Source organism: Colias philodice, chromosome 5 (genome assembly GCF_061535455.1).
Source record: "Colias philodice isolate Cphi_HAF_F1 chromosome 5, ilColPhil1 Martin Lab GWU primary, whole genome shotgun sequence".
NCBI lineage: Eukaryota > Metazoa > Arthropoda > Insecta > Lepidoptera > Pieridae > Colias > Colias philodice.
In genome coordinates this window covers 6,605,655-6,626,592 of record NC_143090.1, presented here as the reverse complement: position 1 = coordinate 6,626,592, position 20,938 = coordinate 6,605,655, and the positions used below count along the sequence as shown (strand labels likewise).

General features: G+C 32.5%; 3 protein-coding genes across 3 annotated transcripts; 2 read left to right on the top strand and 1 right to left on the bottom strand.

Moving 5' to 3' along the window:
- The first annotated feature begins 2,169 nt into the window (after nt 1–2,169).
- Nucleotides 2,170–4,534, top strand: GCS2beta (glucosidase 2 subunit beta). Its single transcript, XM_089695661.1, has one exon. The coding sequence runs from the start codon at nt 2,273–2,275 to the stop codon at nt 3,860–3,862; it is 1,590 nt and encodes a 529-aa protein (XP_089551787.1). The 5' UTR covers nt 2,170–2,272; the 3' UTR covers nt 3,863–4,534.
- Nucleotides 4,535–4,639: 105 nt separating this feature from the next.
- On the bottom strand, nt 4,640–10,678 carry noi (splicing factor 3a subunit 3 noi). The gene is made up of 11 exons (XM_089695666.1): nt 10,438–10,678; nt 10,262–10,309; nt 10,021–10,179; nt 9,694–9,766; nt 9,519–9,610; nt 9,222–9,443; nt 8,824–8,984; nt 8,496–8,624; nt 7,768–7,960; nt 6,018–6,219; nt 4,640–4,816 (listed from the first exon to the last, which is right to left on the bottom strand). Exons 1-11 carry the CDS (start codon nt 10,531–10,533, stop codon nt 4,683–4,685), a joined length of 1,509 nt encoding a protein of 502 aa, XP_089551792.1. The 5' UTR covers nt 10,534–10,678; the 3' UTR covers nt 4,640–4,682.
- A 715-nt stretch (nt 10,679–11,393) lies between these two features.
- On the top strand, nt 11,394–15,781 carry LOC149488486 (WD repeat-containing protein 36). The gene is made up of 8 exons (XM_089695611.1): nt 11,394–12,460; nt 12,639–12,808; nt 13,065–13,301; nt 13,623–13,805; nt 13,994–14,189; nt 14,430–14,508; nt 14,770–14,932; nt 15,076–15,781. The coding sequence occupies exons 1-8, from the start codon at nt 11,517–11,519 to the stop codon at nt 15,771–15,773; spliced, it is 2,670 nt and encodes an 889-aa protein (XP_089551737.1). The 5' UTR covers nt 11,394–11,516; the 3' UTR covers nt 15,774–15,781.
- The last annotated feature ends 5,157 nt before the right edge of the window (nt 15,782–20,938 follow it).

Below are 20,938 nucleotides of genomic sequence, written 5' to 3'. Positions count from 1 at the left end.
TAATAATTTTGTTGAAATTAGAAATAACATTAATATTATATTCATAAAAAATACTACACAGGTCATTTGTAACGTTTTCATCATTATTATATGCATACGAAAAAACAATAAAACGCCATTTTATTTGTATTTGAATATGTATTTATTCAACACATCACATATTATATTCAATAAAATAAATATCGGTCCAGAAATTTTTATTATTTCTGTACCGAGGTGTCCATTCTGATTTTCTCCCACAGCATTCAATCCACCTTAGCCTTAAAGCAGGATTTTTTGTAAATCTGAAATATACGCAATATTCGTACATACATATAAACAAAGTAGCTGCTCCGCGCGGTTTCACCCCCGTGGCTCCACTCCTGTTGGTCGTAGCGTGATGAAAGAATTTTTCAAATCGGACCAGTAGTTCCCGAGAATAGCGCGTTCAAACAAACAAACAAACTCTTCAGCTTTATAATATGTATTAGTATAGATTACATAATAGAAAGGTTACAAGATTAACATTACCAAAAAAACGGCTAAATGCGAGTCGGACTCGCGCACGAAGGGTTCCGTAGTCCGTACCATTAAAATGTTCTGCCAGTTAAAAGTAACCGAGCGTAAATTTTAATAAATATATACAAGACTTACAAAATAAACATTATACTCCTTTTTATGCAGTTGTGTAAAATTTTAATATAATAAAGATTAATTCTCATCTCATTTCAAATTATACTTAGAAAAATATTTTTTTATCGACGTTCAAGTTAAAAGCAGTCCGTCACTAAGAAAGTCGTAAAAATTTACGACCTTTTAAGCGACGAGTTTTTAAATTCAACTCTATCACTAAGTTCATAAAGATTAAATTTGAATTTCTCTTCAAGATAGTCTCGCTACATCACTTTATAGTCTCGTGGGGAGTGCGGTTCAATATCGCGTTCTAAATTCAACTTTATCGCTTAGTTCATAAAGATTAAATTTGTATATTTTCTCTTCAAGATAGTCTCGCTACATCGCTTTATAGTCTCGTGGGGAATGCGGTTCAATATCGCGTTTTAAATTCAACTTTATCTCTTAGTTCATAAAGATTAAATTTGTATATTTTCTTTCCATGATAGTCTCGTGAGGCCGCATCAATGATCGAGTACACACATGACTCGATTATTTGTCTTGATCATATCGCTAAACGATACATCGACGATTATTAGAAATTGCATTTAATTAGAAATGTACGTAAAAAAAATAAAAAAATATACACAAATGAAAGGTTATTCCATCTTTTTTAATATTGGACATGTTTGAATTGCTTCTGCAAGACTTGACAGTGCAAAACGGCATTTTTAGCGGAGCACTCGCAGACGTCCTTTCGATGTTTTACGAATACGCAGAGTGTTCCTAATCGATTACGCAAGTAGTTTTTATGAAAGCATAAGATTTTTCGATTCGAATAATCTTATACCTCGGCAAAAGGGGAAACGCCTGCGTGTGTTATCCATTACTTAATGATCTAAGTTGTCAGCGCAGGAAAATATATGAACATGACAAGCGCCGATAAGCGCTTATAAGTTTCAAGCTTTCTTTCTGAATACGCCCTTAGGGAAGTCTTTATGGTCTATATAATAATATACAGTGTGTCCCAAGAAGTATGGATATACTGAAGCCAGGAGGTAGAGGAAAGCCAATTACAAGGTGTTAAATTACAAGAAATATTTAAAATGGCCCCCCTGTTGCTTAATGCAAGTGCGAAATAGCCGCAAAAAGTTATTTTTTAAACGTCTGAATGCCCTTTTATTGTTTTTAATGGCTTCTTCTGCTACTCTCAATTTCTAATGTGTGTGCACAACAACAATGCACAGCACAAACTATACGAATATGTATTACATAATTATTAATATTAATACATATTTATTTAGTCGATAAAAATATTGAAATTCTAGTACTTGGTTGAACTTCTAAATGTAACAGAATCATGAAAGGCTTTTATGAAATTATATATTAAAGTTGATGCCTACATAATCACAGAAATAAAAATATTTTTAGATAGAATCACAGATGAATGATCCAAATTCCCAAGAACCTTAGCCAAGAACCCACAAAAAGGATACGTCATTATTTTTTTAGAGACAGGTCACACTTCACCGTAGACACTCTGTCTACGCACTTCACAGAGATAATATTATAATAAGTTCCGTCATTGTCAAATCGTCAGCGGTCGGCTGTCGTTTTCTACACGTTCTATTTATCGAGTGTTATTTCACATTATTTCAGTTGCCGGTATAAGATATTAATCATGGTGTATTCAACTTGGTTAAGCAAGTTGCAATCTTTTATTTTAATATCATCTTCGCTTGTAATATTCGTTCTTTCCGATGTTCCGAGGCCTCGCGGTGTTTCATTATCAAAAGCATCGCTATATTCGCCAACTAAAGATTTTACATGTTTTGATGGTACAAATACAATTCCCTTTAGCTACGTAAATGATGATTATTGCGACTGTTTTGATGGAAGCGATGAGCCTGGAACATCAGCCTGTTTAAACAGTGTGTTCCATTGTACAAATGCAGGACACCGACCACAAAACATTCCAAGTTCTAGAGTAAACGATGGAATTTGTGACTGCTGCGATGGAACAGATGAATATGCCGCACCAGATACGTGTTCCAATAATTGCGAAGAACTCGGTCGGGAAGCTAGAGCACAGGCACAACAGACAGCTGAGCTTCATAAAGCAGGTAACTCTATAAGATTAGAATTAATCGAAAAGGGAAATAAGAAACGAAGTGAAATGGCGGAGCAACTGTCACAATTAGAGAAAGATAAAGTAGATGCTTTAAAAATTAAGGAAGAGAAGGAAGCTTTAAAGAATGAGTTAGAAGCTAAAGAAAATGAAGCACTCCAAGTTTATAGAGAGGCTGAGGAAAAAGAAAAACAAAAGAAAGCAGAAATAGAAAAGGAACAGCTTGTTAAAGAAGCAACAGAACAGTTTGACAAGTTTGATTCTGATAAGGATGGTATACTAACTATTGCTGAAATTAAAGTTGTAAATGTTTTTGATAAGAATAAGGACGGAGAAGTTGATCAGGACGAAGTTCAGTATTTCTTTGGAGATAATGAAAGTATGGATAAGGATTCATTCATTTCGTCCACTTGGTCATTACTAAAACCGTTGCTTATGATGGAGAAAGGTATGTTCCGTCCTGCTGAACCTGAAGAGGCTGAGGCAGATGATACTGATATTCCACATGAAGAAGCCCATGATATGGAGGGTGAAGGCGAGGAAGAAACAGAAGATATTGATCAAAATGAAGATTTAAACATAGATGACCATGATCAAGAACCAGAACAAGATCATGCAACAGAGTATGATGATGAGACTAAAAAGTTAATAGAAGAAGCAACTGAAGCCAGAAAACAGTTTACGGATGCAGAGCGTGCTGTCAGGGAAATTGAATCAAATATAAGAAGCATTCAGCAAAACTTAGAAAAGGATTATGGTCTGAATCAAGAATATGCAACATTAGATGGGCAGTGTCTCGAATATGAAGACAAAGAATATGTTTATAAACTATGTTTATTTGAAAAGGTCACTCAAAAATCTAAATCTGGTGGTGCTGAGGTTGGGCTAGGAAACTGGGGAGAGTGGGCTGGTGAAGGTGATAACAAATACTCTATTATGAAATATACTAATGGAGTGACATGTTGGAATGGCCCTAGCAGAATGACAATTGTTCACATCTCTTGTGGACTAGAAACAAAATTGTTGTCTGTGACAGAGCCATACCGATGTGAATATAAAATAGAACTATCTGCTCCAGTTGCATGTGATGACTCTCACTACTTACAACAACAACAACAAAAAGAATCACATGACGAGTTGTAACATTGTTATTTTAAAAATAGCCTCTGGGTAATACCACTTTAGTTTTAGTATCATTTTAGTTTCTCTTTTTTCAATAAGGTAAAGTGATTCATACAGCCGAGCTGCATTTGTTTATATATTCCAGTTATTTATTACTACAGATAATGTTTTTATGAGATTTCCAAGACCTATTCGATTTATAGGCTATCTCTTGTTTTTCATACTATTTACAAAACAATTTACTACACAAAATATTTTATTTTTCTTTAAAAAATAAATCCATTAAATAATAAGAAATTGCATTTCATTTTGGTTAAAATGTATTTACGTTAATAATAATCTATATCTATAACAAAGACTGATGGTTTAACATGTAGTTCAAGTGGTTTTGTGATAAAGGAAGGAGACAGGCATACAAGATAATGAAGTGATGCTCACTATTATTCTCAGTGCATGTTTTGTTATTGAAAATCACATGTTTATTTTTAAATGATATCAAATTATTATATTAGCCTTATAAAATATATAAAACAATAAAATGAAATAGGTCTGTGACTATTGAAGCTGCCAATTTTCTTATTTTTCACATTCCCTGGATATAAGGCTGTATTAGACAATTTAGTATTTTTTAGGAAATCAAAGAAAGAACAAAAGTTGTAAATTTAGTGATCAATAAATTGTTTTAAATTATTATGATGATTGTTTGATTTAATACTCCCATTGCCCATTGACTTATATTTTATATCTTAGAAAATTAGAAGGTTCTATGAACATTTCTATAGCCAATTAAAAGTCACATTTTTACAAATTAATTATTATATTTTCAGCATATAATGACATCTTAAAGTAAGCCTTGGCGTTTCAAATCTTCATAGGTCTTGCGATTGACAACATTTCCTTGAGAATCTTCAAATTCCTCATCATTCTCAGCAACGAATCTCTCGCCTTCTTTCTGGTTTTTAATTTTTTCCCATACTGAAACATAAAAGTGCAATAATCAATTTCAAAAGAGAAACAAGAAAAAATCTTCAATTTAAATTATAGATTTTTAATATAAAAGAATAAGGTAAGTACATATAAAAACTACTGTGGCTTCACTGCTATTTTATAGACATGCATATAGGTGTTCAATAAGCATGACGACAGTATCCATAAATGATCGTATTAGTATTTTTAAGGGAAAATGTACAATAAATAAATTCAATATAGTGACTTAGAAATCTTAAAACCATTAAGATTAATGAGATTATCAATAAAATAAAACATTGAAATTCTGCAGTTAGCCATTTTGACTAAAACACGCGTGACGTCACGCATAAGTAAACAACTCGCGTCAGATGTGTTTTGTTGTTATGAATATGTTGAGAATACGCATTTTTATTTATTTTCTATTGTTTCACGTATGCTTTATCGACTCAGAACAGAAATACAATTGGGAATTCACGAATACGTGGTTCGGGGTTCTCCGCACCAACTTTATACAATCATTTCTTATTATTTCTCGCTTAAAATAATTACTAACACATTTTTGAGCATTATTTTTATGTGGATTCATACTGCAATACTGCACACCACTCATAAACTTTGAAATTCGTTTATATAACACATATTAAATAAAGATTTTTTTAATTTTCTTCACAATGCGTACAAATAATTACGTATTTACCATTTTGACGTTTGACGTTTTGTTTGACGTCACGCCTACGCCATGACACCTGCGAGCTGTTTTGGCACAGATATTAAATATTTTTTGAAAAATGGCTTTAATCTTCGTTAAATTTAAGTATATTACCGAAATATAGGGTTTTTCTTGTATAGTAAACGTATACACATATTATGGAAGAGGATTTCAAAATCTTTCGTCATGCCTATTGATTTTCCCACTCGATTCCTAATGTAATAATACAGATTATATAAGTGTAATTCTTTATTCTACAAACCTACACATTGAATTGATTGAAGTTGGTGCTTATAAAATTATGTTTTTGATAAGTTTTTTTGAAGTGAATCTTCTTTAGGCGCGTTGAGAGTAAAATTTCGCGGTCGCATCGTGACAATACCGTCACGTCATAAAGTAAGGCGACGATTTTGGTATCTTTGAAATTTGCTAAAGTTTCACTTCTTACACGTGTGCTGCACACACGCTATTTTGTATTATTAATGGGGTTTTACTTACGGGCTAAAGCATCTTCAATTTGTGTGACATTTGCAAAATGCGCCGTATTCGGTATGCCCAAGCACCTCATGCCGTGCGCGTGCCGCCATTCCGCGAAGTGACGTTGGAACGCTTTCGGCCCCTTGTACGTGTAGTTGCCGCAAATCTCGCACGAATAACTTATGTTCAATCCGTGGAGCTTGTACAGCCAGTACGGGATCGGCTATGGAGATAAAAATAATGTTAAAACACAGACCAAAATAGTAGTGACTTTTATCTGTTTTATAGTTTAAATTTGCATCAATTAAATAATATTTCGGTATCGAATGTACCCCAAGATCGGTTGTAAACGCTATACGAAGGTTACAGTATTATCGTAATATACAACAAATGCACTGACCTAGTAAAATATTATATTAAGTACCGAAAGTTATAAAATATTTGTTTGCATATACTTATAATTTGATAAAATATAGTAAACAGATGAGTGGTGGTTGAAAGATAAGCTAGATACGCGCACCTTCAGATTGGGCGGATTTTGTTAATTCATGATCCAGTGTTCTCTGTGATTTTAAAATCCGGAAAGACAATGTTTTGGGTGTACTTGTGTTAGCAAGCTATTAAATTATTCAGGTTAAGATCACGAATAATTACAGGAAATTTCAGAATTGATGATTTTTTATATATTTGGTAGAAGTATGTTATAAACTTAAATATAATCGGCCCTGAGAAATATCTTGCAAAAGCACATAAATTCTCTATTCCTTAATATATTGATATTTGATGCCGATATTTTGCAGTCAATATGTTATCATAACGAACTTTCATCTTAAACAATAAGATAATAACTTAAGATCGTATTTTTATCATCAAGAGAACTGATATAAGTAACAATAACGATAAATTGCATCAATTTCCTTATTATTGTGTATTTATGAATAACAAATAATAATTATCACAATAATTATTTAATTATGCGTATTCCAAGATCGGAAATAAGAATATTATTGGCCTTTATATAAAAGCGTACAATAAATAAGAACGGAATAACGTTTTAAATATATATGTCACAAGAATATGTAGCTATAATAATGTAGAATGTAGATCAATGTATCAACAAATGCACATGTGCATTGTGCGTTATATCTAAGAATAGGTATGTTATATAAACGCAAAAGTTAGTGTAAGGATATGTCTGTTACTCTTTCACGCGAAATCCACCGAACGGATTGTGATGATACTTCTATCATTGTAGTAAAATGTAACCATATAAATGCGAAAGAAAAAAAACGGTTCGTTCAGTCGCTGGCGCGGGCGTAAGGAGCAGGAGTCAGACACAAATATGTAGTAAGGAAAACATCGAAAAGCGCAAAACACCGAGTTGACCGTCGGCCACCAGAGGTATCGCTCTCATCTCTACGCTCGCGGCGGAAAACGTTGCGTTTGTCTAATGTTGCCATATCAACCTATTTTGGACTACTAAGCCTATCTTAATACTATTATAAAGGCGAAAGTTTGTAAGTATGGATTTATGGATGTATGGATGTTTGTTACTCTTTCACGTAAAAACTACTGAACCGATTACAATGAAATTTAGCACTTATAGACGGTAACTTGGATTAACACATAGAATAGGTTATATCCCGGAAATCCCACGGGAACAATGCGGGTTTTCCTTTGAAAACGCGGGAGAAGCCGCGGGCGGAAATCTGGTATTTACATATTATTACCAATGCTCTATTGTTTTCTATGGGTCTATAAGACAACTTACCTTGCCGTCCCATCCCAGCGGCAAGTTCTTAGGGTTATACGGTACTTCATCATCATCGGAATCAAGGTCAGCAGCAACAGAGGTGTCACTTTCATCATCGCTCTCGTCTCTACGCTCGCCGGCCGCGCGCGCCGCGCGACGCGTCACATTCTCTATGGTCGCTGCGCGCGTACTGCTCACTATGCCCGCGAATCTGTAAATGGAAAGCATTGTTTACATTGAGATATACATATGGAGACGACACCGCCTACATCACTTATGTTCCGCTCAACATAAGCCATATGGCTTAACTGCACGCTCATTTTTTATTTGTTTTAAAGTGAAACGCATCAAATATGCCTTCGTGTGTGTTACGATATTGCACAAATAATACAAATAATACGGAAAAGTGACTAACATAACTTTTCATCGGTAAGTACCTAACTAGATAATAATTTTTAAAACTTAGAGCAAAAAATGGCGCACAGATTTTGTTCGTGGTGTCTCCTTCATAGGTAGTAATATTATCACAATGATTGTTTATGGTCATGGTAATGTACAATAATTATAGTTGTAATAAGATTTTTGTTAAATCAATATATTTTCATAATACTCTTAATTATCTACATTTGAACTGTGACAAGGTTATGACCATTATATTTGAAATTTTGATGAATCAAATAATTAGAGAAATGTGTAAGTGTAAGAAAAACAATTTTTTAATTAAATATTTCAATATTAAATATTACCTGTAAACTTGTGCCTCAATGGCGCCAATATCTTTGTGTCTTTGCTGTGTTGAAGCTTTTGCCTTATTTCCTCCCTTTTTAGCCACCAAAGACTTGTCTAGTGCCGTTTGTCCTTTTGTGCTGAACAATCTAAAAATGATTGAATTATAAAATAGGTAAGAATCCTTTCCTTTGTTATATTCTATGGTAAATATTGTAACAATATTATAATTACTGAAAATTGGTAAATACTAAATATGTTTTTTTATTTATATTTTAGACAATTTAATGTAAACATAATATACCTCCCAACCAATAATTATAGTCTCATAATTACGATTTTAGATACCTTTGTGCTCTTTCCTCCAAGGTGCCGCCGCATTTCAAACCTAGGGCCATCAGAGCAGACTTCAATCTATCAAGCCCTAGAGACGCCAGCTCTTCCCATGACGAAAATGCAGACAGATCAAGATGAGCACCTACATTGGTCAGAGCACCACCGGTTTCTTTCTGGTGACCGTAATAATAACCATTTTAGTTATAATTATGGTTAACCATAAAAAATATAAATTTTACACACATGTAAACCAAATTGCATGATTAACCTATATCAGAAAAGTGAGATAATTACCTTTTTCAGTTTTTGTAATTTCAAATATTCTTTAGAAACTATATTATTATGCAATTTTACATTGCATAATATATTATAACAACACAAAACAAGATAAAACATTAAACAATACATACAGGCCATCCAGGAAAGGAGCCAGCTTCCCATTGCTTAACAAAATCCTGATGAGCCGCTGCCATCTCCTGCGCTTGATCAAGCAGAGGCTTAACTCTGCTCACAAAGTCTTTCAAATATGTGAGAAGAGAACGAATGTAGTTTCTATATTCACTGTTCTTACGCTCCCTTGGTATATCAAAGAGATGATCGAAGATACTCAGATATGTTATGTAGTCAACTTTCTAAAATCAAAAATAAATATAATTTCAATTTGTACCATTGCATAGGGGCTTGTTTAAAAGATGAGTAATATTTACCTCAATACCCTTTAAATTGATATATTTATCATAACATTCATGTAAATCTAAATATTTTCCGTAACCCTCTTCATCAGTAAATTCCACAGGAGCTGAAATACATAATTGAATTAAATTAGAATAATTGTTTTTAAATACATTAACTATTCAATAAAACATTTTAATTCATATTTACTTGTGTAGTCTTCAGAAGGATTTTCTCTTATTTTTGCCATTTCTTCAAACTCTACAGACATAGGAACACAAATCTGCAAATATACACATAACATGTAATTAATTTATCACTTTTTTGAATAAAAAAGAGCATTTCAGAAGTTAAACTCCTTTGGCAAGATTCAAATAAACAAAATTGTTGCCTTACTCCATGACGTGACGGTATTGCCATGACACAACCTTGAAATTTTACTCTCAACGCGCTTAAAGAAGTTTCACTTCAAAAAAACGAATATGTAATAATATATATTTGTAGTTGTAAGTTACTACAATAGAAATAAGAATGTACCTCGTTAGGATGTTTACGATGAAACTCCTTGATCTGTTTGAGTCTAGCATAGAATTCTGAAAATTCATTTGGTCCCGATAGTGCAGCGATTTCTTCTTTTCTTAAACCGTCTTTATCTTCATACAGTTCTTTCAGCCTTATGGACGACTCAATATATCTCTAAAATAGAGGATGAATGAATATCACATAAAAAATTATATTACTATCTAGTTAAGTAATGTATAAGTTTAATAATACTTACATCATGTAAATTTTTCATTCGATGATCACTGTTTATTGTTTCTCTGTGCTGAAATTGTAAAAATACAAAATTGTTTATGAACTCGCGAGGTAAGTAATATTTTATTTTTTAATTGAGTTACATATTACACTTATTTTCGCAGAATGATTTACTTAATAAAAATAAATAATACTTACTCCAGTTTTCTTGTGCAAAACCTCTTTAACCATAGCATCCATCGTCCGCTCCCTTTCTTCATGATAACTTCGTTGTTGTTCTAATATTGTTTCCATTTTTGGTAAAAACGAACACAGCTACCTATATTTTTTGTCTAACTATGTTATGCTTATCCTGTAAGTTCAATTCCCTAAATTCAAATTCGAGTTTACGAATATTACACAGGAATATTAAAAATGCACCGTGCACGCACGCAACCCAAACACGATAAAGCTTGGAAATGTCATTTCACGATTGACAATTGACATAAGACATTGACAATTAGAGTCTGGCCAGCCAAAACTGAACCCAGTAAAAGGCGGCAAATTTAAAAACTATGGACCTGGTAACATCGGCTTAGTTAGGAAAAAAAAATTTGTTACTTTTGATATTCTTAGAGGTGATCATAGTATATGGGTAGATTACGTACACAACAATAAAACATTTGACTTACTTTTTTTATTTTTATTTACTAATCATTGTAACTCTTTGTATTTACTAATTATTATAAATAAAAGCTGCCGCACAGCATTGTTTATAGTTTTACCCATATTTCAACACTAAAACGAATAAATTTGCAAATAATTTGAACCTTTTTCAACAAAACTGACAACTAACTACGCAGAAACGCCATGATAACATCCAGATGGTGTGGCCGCTACAAAAAACACTAGGTTCAGCTTTGGCTGGCCAGACTCTAACAAGTGACGACAGTTGAGTTATAACCTCAGTTATAACACAATGTTATAATGATACGTAAAATAGTCAAGAACCTTATATAAAGAATACTGGAGATTGCAATCGAATGTCGTATTTTGTTTCAATCATGTTTAAATCATCTTTAGCATGTCACTTTACATTACCTACTTACTCTGTGGTCACTGTTATTGTCATTTGTCAAGATGTCTCATGTCACGTTGTCACTTGTCAGTGTCAATAACACGCGTATCAGCGGATGGTTATTTACAAAAATAATTTAACTTTTATAATCAATTATAATAATTATTAATTGTCTGTACTTCAAGAATAAAGTTATGCACAAGCCTCCTAAACATTAACGATGGCAGAAGAGAAATCAAGTAGTCAAATATTCGCCGGTGCAAGAGTTTTAGGTTATGTTAGTACACATGTTCCATTTGTTGCTAGATTTATTAAAAGAAGAGGAGAAACATTGTTATGTACGAGCGTCGGGAGGTGGTTTCATACTTACGGATGTAATAAATTTCGTTTACTAAGCGTGAGCGGTGAGCATCCAGGACCTATAACATGTATGAGTGGAGACGGTTTTCATGTATATACAGCCAGTGGAAATAACATTTACGCATGGCGACGAGGCTGTGAACTTAAGCATGTTTACAAAGGCCATAACGCCGATATTCACTTGTTGTTACCATTTGGTGTTCACTTGATTTCTATTGACAGAGAAAATGTTTTGAAACTGTTTGACATAAAAGATGAATCTGAGTTCTTGGAACTAAAGTTCGGTGAAAATTTCACAGTTACTACAATTTGTCACCCTCCAACTTATCTAAATAAGATCTTGCTTGGTAGTAAGCAAGGAGAGTTACAGCTGTGGAATATTAGAACATCAAAACTTATTCATACTTTCAATAAATGGAAATCTGCAGTTGTGGTTACTGAACCAGCTCCTGCAGTTGATGTTGTTGCTATAGCATTAAACAATGGAAAGATATATTTACACAACTTGAGGTATGATGAAACAGTTATGGAATTTCAACATGATTGGGGAAAAGTTACTTCTCTATCATTTAGAATGGATGGTGTACCAATGATGGTCACAGGAAGTAAATATGGTCACATTGTGATGTGGGATTTAGAAGAGAAAACTGTTGTATCTCAGATAAAATCAGCTCATTCAGGAAAAATAGCAGGACTACAGTGTTTAATGTCTGAACCATTAATGATTACTAATTCTGAAGACAACTCATTGAAAATGTGGATTTTTGACATGCCTGATGGTGGAGCAAGACTTTTGAAGAAAAGGTTATTTTAATTATGTTTTTAAAATAATTATTCTTGATAATTTATATTAACTATATTTTTTTCTAGAGTTTTGATGTGCTTTATGCATATAAATCACTAGGCCAAGTTAATTTGATTTATATCCTCTTATAAATCTGATGTATAAATTATACAGCTAATGTTATATATTTTCTTTCAGAGAAGGTCACGCTAAGCCTCCTCATCTAGTGAGATATTGTGAGCCTTCAGGAGAGAATCTACTGGCAGCAGGAGGAGACAGTACTCTACACATTATGAACACTGTTACAGAAACATTCAATAAAAACTTGGGCAAAGCATCTTACAACAGAAATAGTTCGAAGAGGAAAAGTGTGTACTTTAACAGTTATATTTAAAGCATCTTTTCTATTTAAAGTATTTATTCATTCGGCTCAGGAAATTACTTCCTGCACTGCACTGTATTACCTAATAAAATATTTAAAATGAACTTAAAAACAAGAACTTGCAATCATGGTTCAATCATCACAATTTTGGACTTTTGGACTGCAAATTACAAATAAATGAAATATGAATACAGTAGTTATTCAATAGATAATACATAAATTGATGTGATTCTCATTTACAGAGAGATTAGAAGTGGACACTAAAATACTAGCGCCAATATCAAATCTTAGTTCTTGTATGCAGCGAGATAAACAATGGGACAGTATTGCGTCTCTGCATAGAAATATGCGGCTGGTAACAACATGGTCTTATAATAAGATGCGGCAAGGAAAGCATAAACTGTTACCACCTGATTTAGTGAAGGGTGTTCAAGCAACATGTCTTACAGTCACACATTGTGGGAACTTTGTTATTATTGGTAAGTTTTGTTGTGGATTTTGTTTTTAATACGTTTTTTAAATAGTTTTTGTTTATTTGAGTAGAGTTTATGAGAGTAATTATCTTTATAGCTCATAAGTAGTTGTTTCAAAATGTTATAGTTACTTGGTATAGTCAACTATATTAGTTGTATTTTATTTTTAATTTAATTCAATTTACAATAGAATGCACATGTGTACATGTACATTCTATTGTACATGTAAGCTAAACTTAAACTTGTATGTAGAAGATATCAATCATTTAAGGGCACATAAAATGAATATTGTAAGATTACAGGCATTAATTACATGAACTTTTCTAGGTTACAGCAATGGTGAAGTACACAAATTCAACATGCAGTCTGGTATGTACAGAGGGCATTATGGCAACGAGAAAAAAATTGCACATAAAGGCGGAGTTAGAGGTGTCGAAACAGACATTTGCAATCAGAGGGTCATAACAGTGGGCGCTGATGAAAAGTTAAAGTTTTGGTACTTTAAATCAAGTAAGTGTTAATCTTGTTAAAATAATTCAACTTTAAAACAGTATTAGCTTTGGTTAAAAACTAAATTGCTATTCAAGAAAAATTGAATGAATTTTTCGTATTTTGTTAAATGGTTCACCATTCGCTTAGCGTGTATAGTATCTATTTTAGAGGTAATATGATTCTTAAAAAAAACATATTTTTTACAGCGGCATCTCCATACCATGTACTAAGGTTAGAAGAATCAGTATCACACACCAAGTGTCACAGAGAAAGTGGATTGCTAGCATTGGCAAATGAAGACTTCAGTATAACTATAGTTGATATAGATACTATGAACATTGTTAGGAAATTTGAGGGACACATTGCAAAAATTAACGATATTGACTTTGATGCTCAAAGCAGGTAAAATATTATGATTTCATATCAATATTTCACCCAAATAATGTCTTTAAAAACTCCCATTATCATAAAATTCCTATGAAATTGAGTTGGAATTGGAGCCAATACATTTTATTTGTACCAGTATGAATAAATAGCAAGAAGCAGCACTTGAAAATTAATAGAAAAATATATAACTGAATGTAATAATATATAATAATTAATTGATTCTTATCAAAAACTTTATTGATGAATAATTTACAGATGGCTTGTAAGTGCTTCAATGGACTCAACAGTGTGTACTTGGGATATACCTAGTGGAAAATTAGTCGACATATTTTCGGTGAGTTCAATACCTATTTTCGTAACAATAGAAGGTCGTAATGTGAACAGTGTTTTTTTTAAACTTTCTGAAATTAACATTTTGTGAAATATTGTGGCAATGTAATGTACGGTCTACTTAATTGTTTAAATATGTATTAAGAAAATTTATTAAATTCTAAGGTTGTTATGTTTTATAAAAATGTTGGAATGTTGTTTCGGTAATTTAAAAATATTGTAATAATTAGAAAAGTAGTTGAATTTTAATAAAATCTTATTTTAGGTTGAGGACCCATGTACTTCGTTAAGTATGTCGCCTACGGGCGATTTCTTGGCGACAACTCATGTCGGTGAATTGGGAATTTTTCTTTGGGCTAACAAACATTTATATGAGAGAATATTCCTAAAACCTGTAGAGAGAACGGAGGCAAATATTCCGAAATTGAGTAAGTATAACTGGATCTTAATATTATATAGGTTTTGTCTCTCTAAATGTATCTAAATTTGTGCGTGTGCGTGTTATTGTTTAATTTTTTGCTTAAATATCAGCTTTCATTATCAGCTATTGAAACTAAATATTTTTTTTCAGAACTACCCACAACAGCACCTGAAAAGCCAAGTATAGAAGATATAGGAACAATTGACTTAGGCGAAGTTGAATATAAATCACCTGAACAAATAAGCAGTGAGTTGCTAACTCTTTCGGGAGAATCTACTTCCAGGTGGCTTAATTTATTAAATTTAGATATTGTTAAAAAGAGAAACGCACCGAAAACGCCACTAACAGTACCAAAATCTGCTCCGTTCTTCCTACCGACGATACCAAGCTTAGGCTTAGAGTTTAATCTTGAAAAGGACAAAAACACAAACAAAAAGCTTCTCATGCCGGATTCATTGTCAACATTAACACCATTTGCCAAGAAGTTAAACGGGTGTGAAAGTGAAAGTGATTATGAAGTGTGCATTATGAAGCTAAAAGAAATGTCACCCGCGGCCATAGAGGCAGAAGTGTCAAGCATGTCTCCCGAAGTTGGCGGTTCTATCGATGTCATGAAACAATTTATGCACATGATCGATATAATTTTAAAAAGCAATAAGGATTTTGAGCTTGGTCAAGCGTATTTGGGTCTATTTTTGAAGACGCATACAAAAATTGTCTCACAGAATAAGGAACTAATAAGAGAGTTGCAATCAGTGGAGGAATCGTCGGCGGCGGCGTGGTCACGGTTGCAGAATAGTTTGCTGTATAATATATGTGTTGTAAAGGCATTAAAAGAAATGAATTGAATTTATAATTGCAATTTAAGTTTTACTATCCTGTTAGATTAAGTCACATTAGATTTTTTAATTACATATTAAGGAATCGAAAGCACGATTTCTAGTGAGTAGAATCTTTTAAAAATAATTAGGTCAGATTATTCATTAAATCACAACGGGTTGCTTAGCTCATTTAGGTTAGGTTCATTGGATCAAAATGCCATGTTAAATATTGTGTTAAAAATTACCAGCATAGATTCTAAACTTCGACGTTTTTTTTTCTAAATATCTTCAATGAACAAAAATATACTTGACTGATAAATTTATTAAAAACTAGCGGTCCGCCCCAGCTTTGTCCGTTGTACATGTTAACGTTTTCTCTCCATACAAAAAACCAACCTCGTACTTCACGGAATGTAATAATGATCCATTGAAATGTTACATTTTTTAGGCCTAACCTTGCAGTTTTTAGAGGACGCAATTTTATTTTTTTGATGTGTAGGGGGGGTCAGTGTGAAGCTATCACCAAGTTTGTGGGGTCGCCACCCTTGTCCCACGGCCGCCATCTTGAAAATAGCGGTTGAAATGGTTTTTACGATATATCTCTTAAACTATTTATCTGATAATAAAAAAATGTTAACATTATTCGTTGCAAATTAAATTCTCTACAACTTAGGTTCAGTAACTTTTTGTCGTAGAACTATAAACAAAAAAGTTATAAGCGAAAATGTTCAGAAATTAGAGATGTTTATATTTTTCAATAAAACTTTTTTTTATAAGTTTACGAAGAAATTATATCAGACCATTTTTGTAGATTGTTTTTCGTAGAACAACTTTTATTTCCAACATTTTTTCATTAAGTAAATAGCTAAGGTTTTACAGCCATCCGAAGTGAGTACTATTTTAAGTACTCTTTACTATACAGAATACGATATATTATGTGTGTACTAATAATAATTTGTCACCAGTAATTATTATTTTATTTTTGTTATAATAATATTTTTAATAATTAATTTTACAATATTATTAATAATTAATTATTGAATCTTTTCCCCACCACCCAGGAGATAGAGTCTGGAAGCGCGTTTTTTTTACGTCGAAAAGCTGGGCTGAAATGTTCTGCAGTGTGCTTCCATTGTTGTGGAGTCTGGGAAAAGAGCCAATAGCCAATATATTATGTATAGTTACTACTGATAAATAGTACTCACTTCGGATGGCTGTAAAACCTTAGCTATTTACTTAATGAAAAAATGTTGTAAATAAAAGTTGTTCTACGAAAAACTATCTACAAAAATGGTCTGATACAATTTCTTCGTAAACTTATAAAAAAAGTTTTATTGAAAAATATAAACATCTCTAATTTCTGAACATTTTCGCTTATAACTTTTTTGTTTATAGTTCTACGACAAAAAGTTACTGAACCTAAGTTGTAGAGAATTTAATTTGCAACGAATAATGTTAACATTGTTTTATTATCAGATAAATAGTTTAAGAGATATATCGTAAAAACCATTTCAACCGCTATTTTCAAGATGGCGGCCGTGCGACAAGGGTGGCGACCCCACAAACTTGGTGATAGCTTCACACTGACCCCCCCTACACATCAAAAAAATAAAATTGCGTCCTCTAAAAAATGCGACCCCAAATGTAACTTTTCAATGGACCATAAAAAAAGAATTAACGAAATCGGATCAACCGATCTCGAAGTTTGCGCTTGGCAATACATTTGGCGATTCATTTTGCACGCCTCATAAGCGAAGCGTTGAGGTGGGTACTACTGTCACTTCGCGCAAAACATCTGATTTTTCAAACTTAAAATGTCTTTATGTATCATACATTGCACTTGTAAGATAATACATACACACACATATTAAGAAAAAACACTATTTTTAACGTTCATGATATTTTTGATGTCATTTTTGTTATTTAAACTAGTTAAAAAACAGTTTAAAAAAGTTCTGTCTTGGACGTCCGTGTGTCTGTATGTGCGGATCCTTTTTCTTGTTAACACGATAGCGACCGAAATACTTTACTAATCGAGTCTTTTTTTTTCTCTTACGCTTGAGTATGCTCAGGAATAGAACCCTTTCATTTTTCAGGGTCTGATTCGATGTGGTTTAATTGTTATTAAATAAACAAAAATAATAATTAATAAATATTTATTAAAAAGAAATTATAAGGCGTGCACTTTTGGATTTTCCAAATTATTTTTTATATATTATGTACTTAGATATTTATTAACTATAGCTAGCTAATATATAATTATTGTATCTTTACCTCACTAAGATTAAAGTCTCTTTAAGTACCTATTAGTGAATAGGTACTTAAAGGTAGGTATATACCATAGTTTTTTTCGTATAGGTACCTAACATGAGTAACGCGATGATAATATTGTAAAAAGCATTTATGTACTTATAGCTTCGGATTTTTTTTTTAATTTTCATGCAATATTGTCTCCCTTCAGTTTTATATTTTCCATTGTAGGTGCATTTATCCTTTGTAGGATTTGACGATTTACTTGTGTAAATCGTTTTTACACAATCTGTTATTCCTAAATATGAATTTAAATTACCTATGTGATTTCCAATACAAAACAAATAATAGTTTCGGCTGTGGTTTCGGTACCTACGCTGCGCTGTTAAATTGTAGACACAAGAAAAGTAAAATAATAGAACATTTTTCGCCTAAATTTTCGGATTCAGTTGTCCCTGCAAAATATATACTTGCACTATAATTAATATAAGTACCTATGTACAATGATTATACGGAAACGGAGTTTTTACTTTAGAGCAACAGCTAAGAGCAACACTAAACTAATAGGTACATTACCTAATTATAATATTAGGTAATAAGGATTGTACTTAGGTTTCTAAAGGAAGAATAGAACTATGCTAATTACAACTAACTTAGTGAATAGGTAACTACTTAAATAAAAAGCATTTTAGACCCGTAATTGCATCGTTTATATTATAGGCCAAGATAATGTGGCTTTTATTTCGAATAACAATAAAATGAAATTACCTGCCCCTGATCGCATTCTAGCGGAATTCCTTAATGAGGTTTTTTACTTCATTAACTTTTTTACAGGTATTGCTTTCCTAGGAGAATGTTGCATAATTTAAAAATGTATTTTAAAATGCAAGTTCATTTCTAATGTTATTATAGACCTATTGGCTATTTACTAGAAATGGAACAGTAAAGAACTGTTTTCTCAGCTGCACAACTTTCGAGTTATTCTTTCTTTTACAAGTTATAACAAAGTAATCTATATTCGTGTATTTAAGCAAAACTTCGGTAGAAATAGAGTTTAACATTCTCAACATATACCCGACGCTTTGAATATTAAGATTATCGTCAGTTTAGTGTAAAATTCACATATACCGAAGAGCGTCGGCCCCCTTTATTAATTAAAGGTGCGAACGTGATATCTTAGTAAAATTCACCGGTTCGTAGGCATTTGTATTCCGAGCACAGCTACGTGTATCAAGTTATCAGGATAATCAGGTATGAATATTGGATTTACGTCAAATAGCGAACTAAGTACCCCCATGAGCTTTAAGGGAGGTAGAGAAGTAGAGCACAGCTTTTAATTACTTATTCACTGATACCTACGTATTTCCAAAATTAGCTATCTATTTGTTACCTGCGCCGTTTTTTCAAATTGAAAAAATTAAGCAAGGAAAAATAAACATACCTATCTTATAATGAGCTTAAAGCTAAACCCTTATTATTATTAATTGTATACTAAAAGTTAAAACCTTCCTATAGAATCCTTTTTCTCATAGAATTTATTAAAAAAACCGTATTATAATCCGTAGCGTAGTTACCTACTTTTAAAGATTTAATCATACAGACAAAAACACGACTGAAACCTGAAAGCGACTTAGTTTTTTTGGTAGGTACATACTGAAAATACAATGACAGTTAAATGAAATCATGCAATTGTCTATCCTTAGATGTTTAGAATGGTAGTTCATATAGTACCTACGTGTCAGCATCTAGGTTCTAGATCGTTTCAGTTGTGCTATGCGCAATCCATTAACGTGCTACGTTATTGCATACAATCGAAACAGATATCTGGCAACATTTCAAACTATCTTGAAATCTCATTTTGGTTTGAACTATGAAGGTTTTATAGTGAAAATAGAAGAAGAAAATATAATATATAAAGTAAGAATATTGGAATAGTAGGTAGGTAGTAATAGTGTACCTAACACTCATTTAGACCGCATAAATAAAAGTTTTATTTTCAAACTGTTATTCATTTTGCCCTTTTTTACCAACAATGAACTTGTAAAACAACAGTTGGTTCGATGTCAAATCTTTTGAATTTTATCAAGTGTTTAAACAGTACACAATTAACAACTCCTTAACTTTTGCATTGAGAATGAAATTTAAAAATCCATAAAGTAGTTACTTTAAATGTCAGACGGTAGTGGTTGCTATTGCAAATCAAATCACAACTTTTGCATTACGCGGCTTTCTAGATTCATTCAACACATTAACTTCTAAGACTTTTCGCACTTAAAACTTTCCCGTACCCCGTCGGTGTTGTTAGATTATATCGCCGACATTCCGACGTATTGTTGTTACCGGGGACAACTTTAAACAACATATTAAGTGCGGAAAATTGTGCTAAGTCGTGTTTTACAACGATCCCAATTTAACCTCGCAAATTTAATTTTATGATTTAACTTTTATTTTGTGTCATTGTTTACGTTAACTTTTAATAAATGATACCTAAGATTTTTTAGAAAATGCTTATAGGAAGGTAGATAATGTTATGTAAGTAGCAGGATCAAAGGTAAGGTTTACTCGACCACAAATTACAATATGTTTGATTCAAATCTTTAAGGTGGACTTTGGCTGTAATAAAATTTTATTTAAACAATAAGAAGCTTTTTTGAAATGAGAACGGCTATCTTTGATATTCACAAAGGAGTGTAGGTAAGTAAGGTACCGTATTTATAAAATAAAAACAATACTTTCTGGAAATTGTGGAGAGAAAGTTTTCCAATTGATAATAATTTTCATTGTATGCAGCACAAAGAGGAGCAGAAAAGTATGAAGTTGTGAAATAAATTCTTAATTTAAGAGCTGACTGAACGCCGTGCCGCCTGAAAGAAAAGTCGGGATTAGAAGAATAAAGAGTGCGCCCGGCCCACTGCGAGTGTTTTTTCACCCGCATTGCCATA

Coding starts and splice junctions, on each gene's coding strand:
- GCS2beta (XM_089695661.1), top strand. CDS start 2,273: ATGGTGTATTCAACTTGGTTAAGCAAGTTGCAATCTTTTATTTTAATA.
- noi (XM_089695666.1), bottom strand. CDS start 10,533: ATGGAAACAATATTAGAACAACAACGAAGTTATCATGAAGAAAGGGAG. Junction 7,961..8,495: donor ATTGAGGCACAAGTTTACAG/GTAATATTTAAT, acceptor TTCCATTTACAG/ATTCGCGGGCATAGTGAGCA. Junction 4,817..6,017: donor AATTGAAGATGCTTTAGCCC/GTAAGTAAAACC, acceptor TTTATGTTTCAG/TATGGGAAAAAATTAAAAAC.
- LOC149488486 (XM_089695611.1), top strand. CDS start 11,517: ATGGCAGAAGAGAAATCAAGTAGTCAAATATTCGCCGGTGCAAGAGTT. Junction 14,190..14,429: donor GACTTTGATGCTCAAAGCAG/GTAAAATATTAT, acceptor AATAATTTACAG/ATGGCTTGTAAGTGCTTCAA. Junction 14,509..14,769: donor AATTAGTCGACATATTTTCG/GTGAGTTCAATA, acceptor ATCTTATTTTAG/GTTGAGGACCCATGTACTTC.